Source organism: Eucyclogobius newberryi, unplaced genomic scaffold (assembly GCF_026437365.1).
Source record: "Eucyclogobius newberryi isolate DKJ021-1_F unplaced genomic scaffold, fEucNew1.0.hap1 SCAF_6, whole genome shotgun sequence".
Lineage (NCBI taxonomy): Eukaryota > Metazoa > Chordata > Actinopteri > Gobiiformes > Gobiidae > Eucyclogobius > Eucyclogobius newberryi.
In genome coordinates, this window is record NW_027316278.1 from 39347753 (window position 1) to 39366820 (window position 19068).

Below are 19068 nucleotides of genomic sequence, written 5' to 3' on the forward strand. Positions count from 1 at the left end.
TGTTTCCACAATACATGAAAGACCTGATCAAGTATTGTCCCTGAAGCCCTTGACACAGTATGAAGTATTCAATACACAGTATGAAGTATTAAATACACAGTATTAAATACACAGTATGAAGTATTACATACACAGTATGAAGTATTAAATACACAGTATGAAGTGCAGTATGAAGTATTAAATACACAGTATGAAGTATTAAATACACAGTATGAAGTGCAGTATGAAGTATTAAATACACAGTATGATGTACAGTATGAAGTATTAAATACACAGTATGAAGTATTAAATACACAGTATGAAGTATTAAATACACAGCATGAAGTATTAAATACACAGTATTAAATACACAGTATGAAGTATTAAATACACAGTATGATGTACAGTATGAAGTATTAAATACACAGTATGAAGTATTAAATACACAGTATGAAGTGCAGTATGAAGTATTAAATACTTAAATACACAGTATGAAGTACAGTATGAAGTATTAAATACACAGTATGAAGTATTAAATACACTGTATGAAGTATTAAATACACTGTATGAAGTATTAAATACACAGTATGAAGTATTAAATACACAGTATGAAGTATCAAGTATGTTGCTCTCTATATATCAGAAAAGTCCACTGGAGCAGACATTCTGAGGTTCAGCTCTGAGGTTCAGCTCTGAGGTTCAGCTCTAAGGTTCAGCTCTGAGGTTCAGCTCTGAGGTTCAGCTCTAAGGTTCAGCTCTGAGGTTCAGCTCTAAGGTTCAGCTCTGAGGTTCAGCTCTAAGGTTCAGCTCTAAGGTTCAGCTCTAAGGTTCAGCTCTGAGGTTCAGCTCTAAGGTTCAGCTCTAAGGTTCAGCTCTAAGGTTCAGCTCTGAGGTTCAGCTCTAAGGTTCAGCTCTGAGGTTCAGCTCTAAGGTTCAGCTCTGAGGTTCAGCTCTAAGGTTCAGCTCTAAGGTTCAGCTCTGAGGTTCAGCTCTAAGGTTCAGCTCTAAGGTTCAGCTCTGAGGCTCAGCTCTAAGGTTCAGCTCTGAGGCTCAGCTCTGAGGCTCAGCTCTAAGGTTCATTACAGAAGGATGCAGAACTCACCTCTGTGAATTATATTCTAAAGTAGGATTGCAATTATTGACTGTAAGAAGAGAACAGCTCTGCCTTTTGTTTGTGGATAAGGCTCTAGTTGGCATTTTGCCTGAATATTCATAAGGTCTATTGCACATGAGTTCAGGTATTCACCGTTTGAGGTCTCGGGACATTTTTATTTTAAAATCCCATAGTTTCAACTCGGAGACAGGAAAAAAGGCTTTCGTCAACTTTGTCCCTCCTGTGGAACAAAACACAGACTTTTTAAATTAAATCATTTAATGGTCAAGGACGACCCTCAGTGCCAATGCACTTGTTGATTTGTGTTTTAGTATCCTGTTTGTTTGTTTATTTTGTGTTGAGTTTTAACTTGGACCATGAAAAATAACTTTTCTCATTGGGTTTTCCCTGTCTAAATAAATAAAATTATTGAATGAAATAGTCCAGGGTGAGAAGGGTCGGCTGTGATCCGACCTGCTCGTCCCAGAGTCCTGGAGACGTACAGGTCCTGCAGAGATGGAAGTCTGCAGCCGATCACCTTCTCAGCAGAGGGCGCTGTAGTCTCTGTTTGTCCCTGGCTGTGGCTCCAGCGTACCACACGGTGATGGAGGAGGTGATGAAGGATGTGATGGAGGAGGTGATGGAGGAGGTGAGGATGGACTCAATGATGGCCGTGTAGAACTGCACCATCATCTGCTCTGGCAGCTTGTCTTTCTTCAGCTGCTGCAGGAAGTACATCCTCTGCTGGGTCTTCTTGATGAGGAGCTGATTGTGGGCCCCCACTTGAGGCCCTGGGTGATGGTGGTGCAGAGGAAGTGGAAGGAATTTGGGAGTCTGTTAGGGCGAGGGGGGGCTGGTTGGCTGTGTCTTTCCAGGCAGGCAGGCAAACCTAAATAAGGCTGAGCAAAAAAATCTGTTTGCACGACGCAAATCGGTAAACATTTTCAGTCCTCCATATGCTTCTGTATAGAACAGACCATGCAGGATTTAACCTGTATTTCTTTTTTTTGATGGTATGTCATTGTCGGCGCCACTGGTTTTGTCCGCCCTGACCGCTCACGTCGTTCTTCATCATGGTGTCGATTTCATATTAAATTTGACCTGCGCACTTTCGCGCTTTGCATTCTGGGATTGAAACACGCCCAGCAGCGTGATCACAAAAACATGGCGGCGCCCGTGTCCCCCGCATGTTCCCCCCGCTCGCTTTCGCTACCAAAATAAAGGATAACGATGTACAAAAGGTCGATTGAAATATCTTAAAATCTGGAGATTTAGTCTCCCGATCAGGTTGAAGCCTGACCCCTGGACTGTTAAAGCCTGACCCCTGGACTGTTGAAGCCTGACCCCTGGACTGTTGAAGCCTGACCCCTGGACTGTTGAAGCCTGACCCCTGGACTGTTGAAGCCTGACCCCTGGATTGTTGAAGCCTGACCCCTGGACTGTTGAAGCCTGACCCCTGGACTGTTGAAGCCTGACCCCTGGACTGTTGAAGCCTGACCCCTGGATTGTTGAAGCCTGACCCCTGGACTGTTGAAGCCTGACCCCTGGATTGTTGAAGCCTGACCCCTGGACTGTTGAAGCCTGACCCCTGGACTGTTGAAACCTGACCCCTGGCGGTCACTGCGGGTCCAAAAAGGACGATGATTTTGATCTTTTTTTTAGCCTTCAAAGTAAAAAAAAAAGAGAATTTACCGACCGACCCACTTGAAAAATGTTGGGTCGGGTTACAGCAAACATACAATTTATTTGGGGCGGCCTAATCAACAAAATAATGTGAAGTCTATTTGGACTGGTGGTGTTTATGAAGTCCCTTGTTTTTGTGTGCGTCCCTTTTTGGATGGTGCTCTAACGATGTGGATCTCTGTGTTACAGTAAAAGAGAAGCTGACTGCTGACCCAGACAGTGAGGTGGCTACAACAAGTCTGCGTGTGTCCCTCATGTGTCCGGTAAATGTCCAAACGCTCTCACCTCCCACACACACATGAAGCAAACTCTGGAGAATGTGCGCTTTTGTGTCTTAGTCTTTGGCTCTTGGTAAATATTTTTTGGGTTAAAGATATTTAACATAATTCTTCTTTCTTAGTTTAGGACAGTGCCTTTTAACCTTTTTCTGGTTTGTCCCCCTAAGGGGATGAAATTGTATCCTTGCCCCCCATAGTCTTGAGAATGTATAAAGTATTAAACGTGAAAATGGTAAAACAATAAAATGGCTATTTCACTATATGGCCGCGTTAATAAACCTGAAATGACAAGAATGAGATTTTAGTATTATAAATGCAATTTATTGTTGGTGCCAGTGTCATTGCCATTAAATAAGCTTTCAATGACTGTGACTGTCTTTGTACATGAACCACGCACTGGCACAACACAAAGCCTCATTGCTTTGCAAATAAAGGCCTCCTGGACTTTCTGAGTGCTGCTCCACACCCTCTTCTCTCCCTTTGTTTCTCCTCCTCTCAGCTCTGGTCAGTCACCTCTGAGACAGCGGAGAACTGGCGCTTTATGAAAGTCTGTTACAAGGAGAAGATGTACTTGTGTTACTGCAGGTCACTGTGGATCACTTCTATCACCCGAGGTCTGCGTCACCAAAACACTGCTCCTGCGGCGCTAACTTATTGCTGTGCTCATGTTTCACTTTTAGCGCTAAAAGCGCATGGGATTAAAGTGGAAAGGAGGCACCTACACACGCAATACACACGCAACATATTCTTCAGCTTTGCTTTGTATCATCAAATGAGCGTTCAGTTAGTGGAGTGAGTTAGATTCTGGAGGGGGAGGAAGGACATGAGTGTAGAGGAGCAGAGGTTTAGGGAGTGAGAAAAGGTTGCGGAGAGTTAAAGAGCGCAGGCTGCCTCACTCATCCCCTGCACTCCAGTATTTAGAGTTTAACCCCCTGTTGGCGTTTGTCTGCTGAAAACACGTCCATCACAACTAATGTGGACACATTTCCTACAATTCTCTCTGCCCCCCTAAACAGACGCACCCTACACTTTGAGAAGCTCTAGTGTAGGATATTTCAGTGCTAATCGGGCCTAATGCTATAATGTGGCACATGGCTAATGTGGCTAAATTGCTTCGATGCTTCAACTTAAAAATCTTGCCTCTAACATTTGTACAAATTTGAGCTTTTATGCCTGATTTTTACTAGAATATGTTAAGCAGTTTAGCGTGTCCAGAATGGTCTTTTATAGCCCTCAGTGTATTGCTAACCATGCCATTTGTCTGTCTGGGGCAGCTGGGTAAAATGCGGCTGACTGTGCCCTGCCGAGCCGTGACCTGCTCTCACCTTCAATGCTTCGACGCGGCGTTGTACCTCCAGATGAACGAGAAGAAAGCGTCATGGATCTGCCCCGTGTGCGACAAGAAGGCCACGTACGAGAGCCTTATCATCGACGGGTACGAGCCAGCGGCGCCATCCTCATCACTTTGTCTATTGTGACATTTTGTATGAATTGTGATAGTGATTTGACTTCTGTTCACTGTTCACTACACTTAATCTACATTGCATATTTTCAACAATGTTTGAATTGTTATAATTGGCCCCACTGTGCATTACAAGAGAACACGTGGCAGTGACTCTGACAGTGTATTTTGAATGCACTGATTAATAAAGCACTCTTAATTATGTTAACGTTACCAGTTTACCCGAGCTTTAACAGTTAAAACATTGATAATTACACGTTTCAGAATCAGAAAAAAGGTTTATTGCCATTGTCGGTGAATAAAAACAGGATTCACAAACTAAGAACTTGCTTTGGTGAAAAGGTGCAACATGAAACAACAAATGCAAAATCAAAATATCAAACAATAAATATAAGGTATGAATGAAAATTGTGTTGACCAAATAAAATAAAAATAAACATATACTATACTATACTATACATTTTGAATATATACACACAATTTACACTTTAGTCAGAGTGCAAAAACTAGCAGTGCAAACTGGCAACTTTTTGACATGATTATTAACGTCTTTACTCCCACCAGCCTGAGCGCGGGCAAAATCAAAACTTTAGACCTTCTATTGCATCATCACTTATTTTTATTGTCAATACCAGCAAGCTATACATCGTTTCAAAGATTATTTTCTCAACAATGATAAAACTCAACTTTTCCATAACTCATTTCTTGTATTCCGGTTCTGACCATCAGTAGCTGAACTCATTCTGTCCGTAATAATCCACAGAAAAACAATATCCACTTATATTTTTCCTGAAGTTATCCCATTTGAAGAAATAGTCCAGTAAACATTCACAAATAAAGCTTGTGCGGCACATTTCTCCGTCCATATCAAAACACCTGCTCTGGATACAAAATGCCGCTGGGTTTGTTAGTTTTCCTCACACTTTCGTCTGGCACATTCCTTTGAATATAACTTGCGCCTCCATTTTGTCCCTTTCTTGCGCATGCCTGTTGAGTCTTTCAGCTGTCCTAGCATGCTAAAACGGTGACATGGAACATTTTGATTGACATATTATTCTAGCCAATGGGCCAAGCTTTCGAACAGTGGGTGGGTTTTAGGAAGCACCCAGACAGAGTCTTCACCTTTCTCATGCAATGAAGAGCCATTTTTTTCTGTGCGCGCCTACAAGATTTTACGCACCACGTTTTCTGATCTCGTCAGCCTTTTGGACGTGTATTTCGTCCCACCGCCCATCAGTTTGGAGATTCGAGGAAAGGAGATAGTCTGTAATAACACTGCGGCTTCAACATATGCCGGCTTCAACTTATGCCCGGAAGACGCGTGCGTCGCTAATTAAGGTCCGTGTGCGCTATTGACGGCGGCGCATCGCAGTGTTTACGTCTTTTCCAGCGCAAATTTCGCGTGTGAAATGTGTGGTATTGTATGTGTGGTATTGTGAGTGTGGTATTGTATGTGTGGTATTGTATGTGTGGTATTGTGAGTGTGGTATTGTGAGTGTGGTATTGTGAGTGTGGTATTGTATGTGTGGTATTGTGAGTGTGGTATTGTGAGTGTGGTATTGTGAGTGTGGTATTGTGAGTGTGGTATTGTGAGTGTGGTATTGTGAGTGTGGTATTGTGAGTGTGGTATTGTGAGTGTGGTATTGTGAGTGTGGTATTGTGAGTGTGGTATTGTGAGTGTGGTATTGTGAGTGTGGTATTGTGTGTGTGGTATTGTGAGTGTGGTATTGTGAGTGTGGTATTGTGAGTGTGGTATTGTGAGTGTGGTATTGTGAGTGTGGTATTGTGAGTGTGGTATTGTGAGTGTGGTATTGTGAGTGTGGTATTGTATGTGTGGTATTGTGAGTGTGGTATTATGAGTGTGGTATTATGAGTGTGGTATTGTGAGTGTGGTATTGTGAGTGTGGTATTGTGAGTGTGGTATTGTGAGTGTGGTATTGTATGTGTGGTATTGTGTGTGTGGTATTGTGAGTGTGGTATTGTGAGTGTGGTATTGTGAGTGTGGTATTGTGAGTGTGGTATTGTGAGTGTGGTATTGTGAGTGTGGTATTGTGAGTGTGGTATTGTGAGTGTGGTATTGTGAGTGTGGTATTGTGAGTGTGGTATTGTGAGTGTGGTATTGTGAGTGTGTCCAGCCACATCCGGTAATGTTGTTTTTTTGCCTTTGTTTGATTTAATTTTAGTTTTTTTCAATCTTCTGGTCCTTTTCATCTGTGATGATGCTGTTCTTTTCAGGCAGTGATGAGCTTGTGTCTGTCTGTTTCAGGCTGTTCTTGGAGATCCTGAACGACTGCACAGATGTGGACGAGATCAAGTTCCAGGAGGACGGCACGTGGTGTCCCATGAGACCCAAGAAAGAGGCCCTCAAGTTGCAGGCTGTTGCCAAAGTAGAGGGTGAGTGGACCAGGTCGACAGTCACTATGTTTACATGCAAAGAGGATTCCAAGTGCACTCACCTCAGTTAACAACCTTTTTCAGACATTTAAAATAACAAGTGGCAATCGCAACAGCCAAACATAAAAAGTAGGCTACCCCAAAGTGCTAATGTAGCCTCACATCTTATGTTTGATTTGATTTTGAGGTTATAGACCTAGATAAATCACTTTGGTAGGCCAACAACTAATAATATACATTTATCAACTCTTGTTTAAGACTACTGTATCAACAGAAAATATTTCCCTCATATCCTCAGGACACAATATACATTAACCTTGACAGGAGAGATGCATTGTACCAGTTGCAGATCAAGTAATAATGTTCATTTGTAGTCCCCGGGCAGGCTGAACACTGAGCTGTAATTCTTTTTCATGGGAGGAGCCTATTGTACATGTTTTTACTGGTTGAATAAAGCACTTTTAAAGAGTCGCAGGGTAAAGATTTTTAGGGTAAAGATAATATTTTTCCACCTTGGATTTTCAGTCAAAAGGCTTGAAATCAAAATGAACTACACACATGTGCAACTAGTAATTATTAGTAATTATTTCGTTTTTTATACAATTCCAAATGTGGGCGTGGTAAGCTCGTTAACAAAAATGGGTTAGGGTTAGAGTTAGCCTAACCCACAGAGTTGGCCTAACCCACAGAGTTAGCCTAACCCACAGAGTTGGCCTAACCCACAGAGTTGGCCTAACCCACAGAGTTAGCCTAACCCACAGAGTTAGCCTAACCCACAGAGTTTGGCCTAACCCACAGAGTTGGCCTAACCCACAGAGTTGGCCTAACCCACAGAGTTAGCCTAACCCACAGAGTTGGCCTAACCCACAGAGTTGGCCTAACCCACAGAGTTGGCCTAACCCACAGAGTTGGCCTAACCCACAGAGTTGGCCTAACCCACAGAGTTGGCCTAACCCACAGAGTTGGCCTAACCCACAGAGTTGGCCTAACCCACAGAGTTGGCCTAACCCACAGAGTTGGCCTAACCCACAGAGTTGGCCTAACCCACAGAGTTAGCCTAACCCACAGAGTTAGCCTAACCCACAGAGTTGGCCTAACCCACAGAGTTGGCCTAACCCACAGAGTTGGCCTAACCCACAGAGTTGGCCTAACCCACAGAGTTGGCCTAACCCACAGAGTTGGCCTAACCCACAGAGTTAGCCTAACCCACAGAGTTGGCCTAACCCACAGAGTTGGCCTAACCCACAGAGTTGGCCTAACCCACAGAGTTGGCCTAACCCACAGAGTTGGCCTAACCCATTGCAACTTTTTTAGGTGTTAAAACTCTGTATCTCTGGCATGAGATGTTCTGTTTCCCGGCACAGAATTCTTACCATTCTGATCGAAAAAGCCAAGGATGGCATACCTCCATCTGCACGCATGTTACCATGACAACCTGACAAATATTGTCATTGATTAACATGCGTTTTGGTTTACAAGCATTTTGAAAGGGATGAAAAAATGTACTTTGACATAGACAAATTAGATTTGGGCCAGACATGCAATGACCACATCCCCAGCCACGTTACAAAGTGTTTATTGACATGAATTTGAATCATAATTAGAAGAGGGAGGGGCACGATGTCACGAACGCTGATGTGTGTGACCTGAACACCTGAATAGATTAGCTGCGGGAAGGGGCATGAAAGCGGTGTGGTCCTGCTCCAAAACTTATGACAAATTTATCTTAATTTCTTGCCATTCTGAATAAAAAAAGCCAATGACTGCATACCTCTAGCTGCAACTATATTACCACCTCTAGCTGCAACTATATTACCATGGCAACATGACAAACACTGCCATAGACTTACATGTGTTTTGGTTTACGTTTAGCATTTTGAATCAGATTAAAACATGTACTTTGTCTTGAACAGTTAAAGTTTGGCACATTTATTCTCCACGTCACACTGAACATAAAAGCCAGTGGGGACATAACGATCTCGAACCGTGCGGTCGTGAACATGTTGAATGAAGTAGTATAAAGTTGGTACTGTTTGTGTGGGACGGATGATCAGAGGGGGATCAGAGGTGTGCTCTTCAAGGTGGCTCGTACCCCACGGTCACTGGGGGCGAGGGCCTTTATCGCCACGTGTAGCTTTAATAATGATAAATAATAATAATTTAATTAATGGATTAACGGTTAATTATTCCCTTAAAGAGGAGACTAACCAGGCAGTAAAATGGTAAAAACAAGTTTATCCATCCATCTTCTTCTGCTTATCCGGGGCCGGGTCGCGGGGGCAGCAGTCTAAGCAGGCACTCCCAGACTTCCCTATCCCAAGACACTTCCTCAAACTCCTCCAGGGGGATCCCGAGGCGGGTCTTCCCTGGGGCCTCTTCCCGGTGGGACATTACCCAAAGCTCATGACCATAGGTGAGGGTAGGAATATTGATTGACCGGTAAATTGAGAGCTTTGTCTTTGGACTCAGCTCCTTCTTCACCACAACAGTCGATGCAGCGACTGCATCACTGCAGCTGCTGCACCGATCCAACTGTCAATCTCACGTTCAAAGGACTCCCCACCCACCTGGAGAGGGCAAGCCACCTTTTTCCGGTTGAGAACCATGGCCTGATTTGGAGGTGCTGGTTCTTGTGACCCTACCCTGGTCTGCCAGTCCAGAGATATTGTCTCCGACCGCCCCGCGATGTTGCAGAGATGTGTCAACCAGGACACAGTCCTACAACATCCAGAGACTTTAGGTACTCTGTCCGGATCTCATCCGCCCCGGAGCCCTGCCACCGACGGAGTTTGCCAACAACCTCAGGGATTTCGGCTTGAGTCATGGACGAGTCAGCCTCCGAGTCCTTTGTCTCTGCTTCTTCTTCAGAAGACTTGACAGTGGTAGGTCTTTAAAGTATTCATTCCACCGTCCAACGACATCCCCAGTCGAGGTCAGCAGGTCTCCACCCGCACCATAAACGGTGCTGCTTCCCCCTCCTGAGGCGCCTGACGGTTTGCCAGAATGTCTTTGGGGCCGACCTATAGTCCTCCTCCGTGGCCTCCCCGAACTCCTCCCAACCCTGGGTTTTTGCCTCTGCAACAGCACAAGCTGCAGTACACCTGGCCCGCCGATACCTGTCAACTGCCTCACGATAGGCCTCCTTCTTCCGCCTGACGACATCCCTTACTTCCGGTGTCCACCACCAGGTTCAGGCGGTTGCAGCCGTGACAGGCACCCGAGACCTTGCGACTACAGCTCCGGGAGGTGGAGAACATGGTCCACTCGGACTCCATGTCCCCAGCCTCCCCCGGGATCTGGGAGAAGCTCTCCCGGAGGTGTGAGTAGAAGACCCTGCTGACCGAGGGCTCCGCAAGACGTTCCCAACAGACCCTCACAATGCGCTTGGGTCTGCCAAGTCTGTCTGGCTTCCTCCTCCACCAGAGGATCCAACTCACCACCAGGTGGTGCTCTGTGGACTGTAGGGCTGCAGCTAGGGACGTCCCGATCAGGTTTTTTTGGCCCCGATCCGATTCCGAGTCATCTGATTTTGAGTATCTGCCGATACCGAGTCCCGATCCGATACTTTCATAACACATTTTAAAAAAAAAGACACAAATGCAACATAAACAGGTTGTTCCCAGTTTTTATTTCATGTCTTCACACTTTAACAGTGCAGAAGTGAGGGGAATACGGTCTTATTTGGATATATTTGAGAACAATTCATATAGTTGTGTGTAATTTTAGATTTTATTGGCTTATCACTGACTGCCCTGACCGCACGCCACTGGACTTTCTCTTGTACAGCAGCAGCTGCTAAACAGTCCATTGTTTTTTTTCAAATTTGTACAGCAATTTGATAATTTACATAGCAAAACATGAAAGTGACGAACAATCAATATTTTCCATTGATTGAACAAGATTATTTATTTCAAATGTATTTGTAAATATTCTTTTCTTTTTTTTTAACTAACAAATTAACTTAATTTTTTTCTAAATAAAACAAAACTTGCAAATAAAAAAATTGTTTTACTCAACACCAAGTCAGACCTTATTTGCAACTTTCTTCCCCATCATCATCAGATGAGTCTCATTTACATATGAATTGTCTTTACACTCACAAGTTGCATATCACCACCGGAGTCGTCATGACGATGAGCTGTTTGTATCAGAATAACTTCTCACGCACAACACGTCTTGTCCTGGACATGAGTGACTTTGACCCCTTTGAAATTCACATCCTCGAGGTGAAAACGGGAGAGCGGAGGCCACGAGGGGCTCCTCCCGGTGGCTCCTCCCGCTCCCCCGGTGGCTCCTCCCGCTCTCCCGGTGGCTCCTCCCGCCCTCTGGTGGCTGACGCGAGCAGCAGCAGGACCTCGTCACGTCAACACAGCGTCTTACATGTGTCATGCCGTTATTGACGATCGATTGACGAGTGATCAGTGCTTTTTTAGGCGCTTTGGTGATACAATTGAACACCTTTTTTTTTTTCCAAAACACTTTTTTCTCAGCCCAGTCCATTTGCTGTATGGTGTAACCTATATTTGTCCCTCTAAATAGTTTTAAGTTCCTGTGCATTAGAACACACAAATGCACAAACTCCACAGCTGTCATCCGTGAGCTTCTAGCAATTAGTCAGTTGATATAAAAAATAGTGACTGATCCTTTTGTGCTGGAGCCGGTGACAGTGCTAGATTCAGGACTTCATGACATTGACATTGTGCTGTGTCTGTGTGTGTGTGTCTGTCTGTCTGTCTGTGTGTGTGTGTGTGTGTCTTGTCTGTGTGTGTGTCGTGTGTGTCGTCTGTGTCTGTGTCTTGTCTGTGTGTGTGTGTGTGTGTGTGTGTGCGTGTCTGTGTGCGTGTCTGTGTGTGTCTTGTGTGTGTGTGTGTCTTGTGTGTGTGTGTCTGTCTGTGTGTGTGTGTGTGTGTCTTGTCTGTGTGTGTGTCGTCTGTGTCTGTGTCTTGTCTGTGTGTGTGTGTGTGTGTGTGTGTGCGTGTCTGTGTGCGTGTCTGTGTGTGTCTTGTGTGTGTGTGTGTCTTGTGTGTGTGTGTGTGTGTGTGCGTGTCTGTGTGTGTCTTGTGTGTCTTGTGTGTGTGTGTGTGTGTGCGTGCGTGTCTGTGTGTGTCTTGTGTGTGTGTGTGTCTTGTGTGTGTGTGTGTGTGTGTGCGTGTCTGTGTGTGTCTTGTGTGTCTTGTGTGTGTGTGTGTGTCTTGTGTGTGTGTGTGTGTGTCTTGTGTGTGTGTGTGTGTGTGCGTGTGTGTGTGTGTCTTGTGTGTGTGTGTGTGTGTCTTGTGTGTGTGTGTGTGTGTGCGTGTGTGTGCGTGTGTGTGTGTGTCTTGTGTGTGTCTTGTGTGTGTGTGTGTGTGTCTTGTGTGTGTCTTGTGTGTGTGTGTGTGTGTCTTGTGTGTGTGTGTGTGTGTGTGTGTGTCTTGTGTGTGTCTTGTGTGTGTGTGTGTGTGTGTGTCTTGTGTGTGTGTGTCTTGTGTGTTTGTGTGTTTGCGTGCGTGTGCGTGTGCGTGTGTCTGCGTCAGCCTCAGCTCCTGTCCGGCACGCAGGCCCCGCCCCCTCGGACTCCTGCGCCGTGAAGAAGGCCGACGTGATCGACCTGACGGCGGACAGCTCTGACGAAGAGGAGAGCGAGCCGCCCCTCAAGAAGCGCTGTGCCTACATCAAGAGCCAGGAGCCCGAGCTGCACCCCAAGAGGTAGAGCACCGCACAGCTTTCTGGGAACAAGGAGGCGTTCAAATAATGTGTTTTAGTCTTCTGATGCCAGTGGCATCCCAAAACTGAAACACATTATATTAAATCCTTCAATATAGGTTAGTATAAAGGATTAATTCACATTTAAAGTAGAACTGAGACGAGGTCACTGACGAGGGCTGCTCTGGACACTAAGGACACAAAGACACAAAGACCTGGAGTCACAGCAGTTTAAAGGCTCAAAGAGTCTTAACTTTAACGTCTGAGAGCCACACAACACACACATGGATCAAAGACAGAAGATAAGTGTGAACGTGAATAAGAACGTGGATATTTTTACACAAATGAATCTACTTCTTCACTGAAGTGGACAGAGCGCTGATCCGTGGACGGCAGAATAAGCTGAATAAAACATTAGTTTTTGGAATTCCCATTTCTGCAGAGATGGGCTGGACCATCTCAGGGACAGTGGAGTTTTTGATGTCGAGGTCTGTGTGGCCAGGGACTGACAGGGACTGACAGGGACTGACAGGCACTACGGATCAAAGCTTTATTTAAAAGGTTTACGTGTGCAAAAAAGGAATCAGAAACACAAGACTGGACTTACAAAGTGAATTATGTTAAGACAATGGACACACAATCAGATTAGTCAAGGAAAATATTTGAGGTGAAGCCCGCCTAGTAACACATGTCCTCTCAGCATGTGCAGTAAGTGCAGTGAGTGCTGTTGCAGACCCTGGTTTAACATGTCTCTCTGTCTCTGTCCCCGTCTCTGTCCCTGTCCCTGTCTCTGTCTCATGGCAGTGTCCTGGCCTATCAGCCGCCCTCGGTGCGGATGCCTCCAGTGCAGGTGTCTTCTTTGGACCCGTACCAGCTGAGCTCTAGTCTGGCAGATTACGCAGTGCCGTTCCACCCCTCCACATTGGCCTCCATCCCCACAGACATACAGAGTGAGTGTTCATCCGGGGCCCTTAAGTGCGTGTGTCCCATCACTGACCATTCTCTCTGTTTAGGCCTGGACCTGTTCTCCCTCATTCAGACTGATCCTCAGGTACAACACACCAGAGCTAACATGCTAACATGCTAACATGCCAGACGAGCTTCCTCAGTTTGTGTGAATTATTTTTATTCATTCATCATCTTGCCTGCATTTTATTATAATTTATATGTAAGTATTATTAAAGACTCATCACTGCCGTCGCCGAGGGGACGATCCCTGTTTCTACATTTAATTTATTAATTTTCACTCCATTCTGAAATGTTGAATATTTGTTCACACTTCAAAGGGTTTATTGATCTATTATCACTTTATAACAAAAATAATTCACTCAAACTGATGAATCGTCTGGCTTAAAGGTGGTATGGACGATTTTTTTCAGCAAATTTTGTATCATATTTCCTCGTGGCGTGAATAATTCATTTGTCCTGCCACGTATCAATCATAAAACGCACCTATTGCTCACCTGCAGCCGCGTGAGGTTCCTCCTCATGTTTCCGCGTGCCTAAGCGCATGGATCTATCATAATATAGTTCCCTCAGTGTACGGGGCAAAATGAAGACGGAGAAAGACAGTTCGAGCTGACGCAGAAGTGGACAGAAATCTACGGGAGACGAGAGATGCGATGCACTCCGTTGCGCTCATAAACAAACGCACATGTGTGTTGTATCAGTCCACACGGGGGAGTGCGCATGCGCACTTCCACATGCGTTCTCAAATCGCCGAAAAATCGTCCATACCGCCTTTAATTGTTCAACACTTTTCCCAGCCATGTTATAATGTTATGATATTATGATATTATAATCATGGTGATGATGTCACTGTCATGTTTATGTCTCTTTCTTTCGTCTCCTCAGCATTACCGCCCGCCCATGTTCCTAGAGAATCTGAGCAGCAGTCTTCAGAGTGCGGCCGTGGCCAGTACCAGCGGGCCCCTGGCCTCCAGCAGCCGCTACGACAGCAGTGCACATGTGTTGGGCCCCGTGCATGAGAGCCGGGTCATCTCAGAGGGAGGAGGAGCCTCCGGAGGCGTGGCCGAGAGCAATATCTCAGACATAATTTCATTGGACTGACGGCTGAGCCTGGCCTGTCCCGCCTGGAAATATGGTGCTTTTCTATGAGTGCAGCTCAGACACGAGCACACACACCCACTCGTCCTATTGGTCAGCCATGGTCCTGCCATGGTCCTGCCATAGTCCTGCTCTGAGTGACCGGCGGCTCGAGTGTGAACGCTCTGCAGCAGCACATGGCACAGATGACCTCTTAAAGGCGACATAAAGCTATTGGATAACATGACCTGCCCTACCTGGACATTTAATGAACCACTTGACATCCAAGTACAGGACTGCAGAACACGCCTACCTCTGGAGCCGGACTAAGAGGATCCATCCGGACCAAACCAGCTCCACCCCCGTCTCACTGAGGTGAACTTCTGTACGCACCCACACGCCGCCCATTATACTGTGCCCGTCTTCTGTCAGGAGAAGTACTACACACTGCAAAAGTGACTAATAGTACTACACACTGCAAAAGTGACTAATAGTACTACACACTGCAAAAGGAGCAAATCTGTGTTAAAATGAATTGAAAGCAGAATATTAAAGGTGCTGTACCTGATTTTGAAGTCTTCGATGTGACAAACAGAACTAGCTCTGAGCATCTTGATTTTGGCCATGACTTTATAAGTTAATCCTCAGAGGCCAAACTTTTAAAATGTTTCACAATATCTAGTTCAGGTCATCTAAACTTAAAGGAATTTTTTGGCGCCAAATCTGAGTCTCATTTCCTCGTGGACAGCCGATAAATCCTCCCACATGTCAATCATCCCTTGTGCCCTACTGCACACCTGCAGCCTCGTTCCCAGGACAGCAGCACGTTTCCATGGCTGCACATGTGAGGTTCATAATCCGGTGTGTGTTTAGAGACTTCCTTCAGTTACTGAAGGACGCAGAGGAAGACTGTGTTCCAGCTCAAAAGAGACCTAAATCTTTGGAGACGAGAGATGATGCGATCTGTCATGCTAATAAACAAACGCATGTGTAGCTGTGGCTAATGCGAGGCTAATGAGAGGCTAATGCGAGGCTAATGCGAGGCTAATGCGCGCCTCCACACGGGGCTAATGCGAGGCTAATGCAAAGCTAATGCGAGGCTAATGCACGCTTCCACACGGGGCTAATGCGAGGCTAATGCGCGCCTCCACACGGGGCTAATGCGAGGCTAATGCGCGCCTCCACACGGGGCTAATGCGAGGCTAATGCGCGCCTCCACACGGGGCTAATGCGAGGCTAATGCAAAGCTAATGCGAGGCTAATGCACGCTTCCACACGGGGCTAATGCGAGGCTAATGCGCGCCTCCACACGGGGCTAATGCGAGGCTAATGCGCGCCTCCACACGGGGCTAATGCGAGGCTAATGCGCGCCTCCACACGGGGCTAATGCGAGGCTAATGCAAAGCTAATGCGAGGCTAATGCGCGCCTCCACACGGGGCTAATGCGAGGCTAATGCGAGGCTAATGCGCGCCTCCACACGGGGCTAATGTGAGGCTAATGTGCGGCTCCACACAGGACTAATGCGAGGCTAATGCGCGCCTCCACACGGGGCTAATGCGAGGCTAATGTGAGGCTAATGCGCGCCTCCACACGGGGCTAATGCGAGGCTAATGCGAGGCTGATGCGCGCCTCCACACGGGGCTAATGTGAGGCTAATGTGCGGCTCCACACGGGGCTAATGCGAGGCTAATGCAAAGCTAATGCGAGGCTAATGCACGCTTCCACACGGGGCTAATGCGAGGCTAATGCGCGCCTCCACACGGGGCTAATGCGAGGCTAATGCGCGCCTCCACACGGGGCTAATGCGAGGCTAATGCGCGCCTCCACACGGGGCTAATGCGAGGCTAATGCGAGGCTAATGCGCGCCTCCACACGGGGCTAATGTGAGGCTAATGTGCGGCTCCACACGGGGCTAATGCGAGGCTAATGTGAGGCTAATGCGCGCCTCCACACGGGGCTAATGCGAGGCTCCACACGGGGCTAATGCGAGGCTAATGTGAGGCTAATGCCCGCCTCCACACGGGGCTAATGCGAGGCTATTGTGAGGCTAATGCGCGCCTCCACACGGGGCTAATGCGAGGCTCCACACGGGGCTAATGTGAGGCTAATGCGCGCCTCCACGCTGGGCTAATGCGAGGCTCCACACGGGGCTAATGCAAGGCTACTGCGCGCCTCCACACGGGGCTAATGTGAGGCTAATGCGCGCCTCCACACGGGGCTAATGTGAGGCTCCACACGGGGCTAATGCGAGGCTAATGTGAGGCTAATGCGCGCCTCCACGCTGGGCTAATGTGAGGCTCCACACGGGGCTAATGCGAGGCTCCACACGGGGCTAATGCGAGGCTCCACACGGGGCTAATGCGAGGCTACTGCGCGCCTCCACACGGGGCTAATGCGAGGCTAATGTGAGGCTAATGCGCGCCTCCACGCTGGGCTAATGCGAGGCTCCACACGGGGCTAATGCGAGGCTACTGCGCGCCTCCACACGGGGCTAATGTGAGGCTAATGCGCGCCTCCACACGGGGCTAATGTGAGGCTCCACACGGGGCTAATGCGAGGCTAATGTGAGGCTAATGCGCGCCTCCACGCTGGGCTAATGTGAGGCTCCACACGGGGCTAATGCGAGGCTCCACACGGGGCTAATGCGAGGCTCCACACGGGGCTAATGCGAGGCTACTGCGCGCCTCCACACGGGGCTAATGCGAGGCTAATGTGAGGCTAATGCGCGCCTCCACGCTGGGCTAATGCGAGGCTCCACACGGGGCTAATGCGAGGCTACTGCGCGCCTCCACACGGGGCTAATGCGAGGCTAATGCGAGGCTACTGCGCGCCTCCACACGAGGGGAGTGTGCACTTTTCAAAGAGGGACTAACAGTCGCTTGAGTTCTCAAATCGGCAATAAATCCTCTATTATTCCTTTAAGTAATTGTCTAATTTAACAAATCCAGACAAATATTTGAAATCAGTTTATTTCATTAGTGCAAAGAAATTTAGACTGCCAAAAAAAGGACATATTTAATTCCCTCTCATCATCATTATTATCATTATTATTATGATCGGGCCAAACCAGGTCTGAATCATTGTAACTGTTGTTTTTGCACCTTTTACTTAAAAAAGACAAAACAAGAACAAACGGGGCAAAACCAGAGGGAAAAATGGTGATTTGAAGTAAAATCGGGCGTCCAATGAAAAAGGTCCAGGCTCACAAGGTCCAAAACAAAAGTCCCATTTAGTGGAGTTCCTCAAGTCGAATCCGTGAGTTTCTTTTTCCCCGTTGTCCGAATGTCTGTCCTTAATCGTTGGTGCAGTTTGTGTCTTCCTTTTTTTCGTGATCCCTTTAATTTTGACAAAACTTGTCACATTGAACTACACCTACATTTGTGTAAAAGGATGAACTGAATGCAATATTATATTTACATACATACATACATACATACATACATACATACATACATACATACATACATACATACATACATACATACATACACATTCACAATGAGACGAGAGATGCGATGTGATCCATCGCGCTGATAAACAAACGCACGTGTGTGTTGTATCAGTCCACACGGGGGAGTGGCATGTGCACGGGGGAGTGGCATGTGCACGGGGGAGTGGCATGTGCACGGGGGAGTGGCATGTGCACGGGGGAGTGGCATGTGCACGGGGGAGTGGCATGCGCACGGGGGAGTGGCATGCGCACGGGGGAGTGGCATGAGCACGGGGGAGTGGCATGAGCACGGGGGAGTGGCATGAGCACGGGGGAGTGGCATGAGCACGGGGGAGTGGCATGCGCACGGGGGAGTGGCATGCGCACGGGGGAGTGGCATGCGCACGGGGGAGTGGCATGAGCACGGGGGAGTGGCATGAGCACGGGGGAGTGGCATGAGCACGGGGGAGTGGCATGAGCACGGGGGAGTGGCATGCGCACGGGGGAGTGGCATGCGCACGGGGGAGTGGCATGCGCACGGGGGAGTGGCATGAGCACGGGGGAGTGGCATGAGCACGGGGGAGTGGCATGAGCACGGGGGAGTGGCATGAGCGCTTCCGCCTGAGTTCTCAAATTGCCCAAAAATCGTCCATTCAACCTTTAAATGCACCGGTGGGTTAAAAGTGTCAAAATACACATTTCTGTCCATCACAATATTTGAGTACATGAATATTCTGAGTAAAACCCTGTCTTCAGTTTCTGGTTCATCACGTTTACTGTTCAAACGGTTCAAATCCTGAAACTGGCACAATGTTTGCAGTAAATCAAATATAAATTATATATTATATTCATAAATCCCTTTTACCCCTCGTCAACATTTAGACTAAATGTACAGTTACTTTCTCCTGGACAAACCGAGTCCAATAAGACATTTCATTTCAACATAAAAAGACTAAATGTTCTGTTTTGTATCGATTTGTTTGAACGTCGCGGGATTGACTTGGATTTTTGACTTTTTTT

The 19068-nt window shown here is 46.9% G+C and overlaps 1 protein-coding gene across 1 annotated transcript in view; it reads left to right on the top strand.

The window, feature by feature from the left end:
- The window catches only part of pias2 (protein inhibitor of activated STAT, 2), a 44454-nt gene extending 29702 nt beyond the window's left edge, over positions 1-14752 (top strand). The window contains exons 8-14 of the mRNA XM_072433279.1: positions 2945-3018; positions 4308-4468; positions 6762-6889; positions 12403-12574; positions 13376-13521; positions 13585-13622; positions 14426-14752. Coding sequence (XP_072289380.1) covers positions 2945-3018; positions 4308-4468; positions 6762-6889; positions 12403-12574; positions 13376-13521; positions 13585-13622; positions 14426-14641 — 935 coding nt within the window. The 3' untranslated portion in view covers positions 14642-14752. The remainder of the gene's footprint in view (positions 1-2944; positions 3019-4307; positions 4469-6761; positions 6890-12402; positions 12575-13375; positions 13522-13584; positions 13623-14425) is intronic.
- Positions 14753-19068: the final 4316 nt, after the last annotated feature.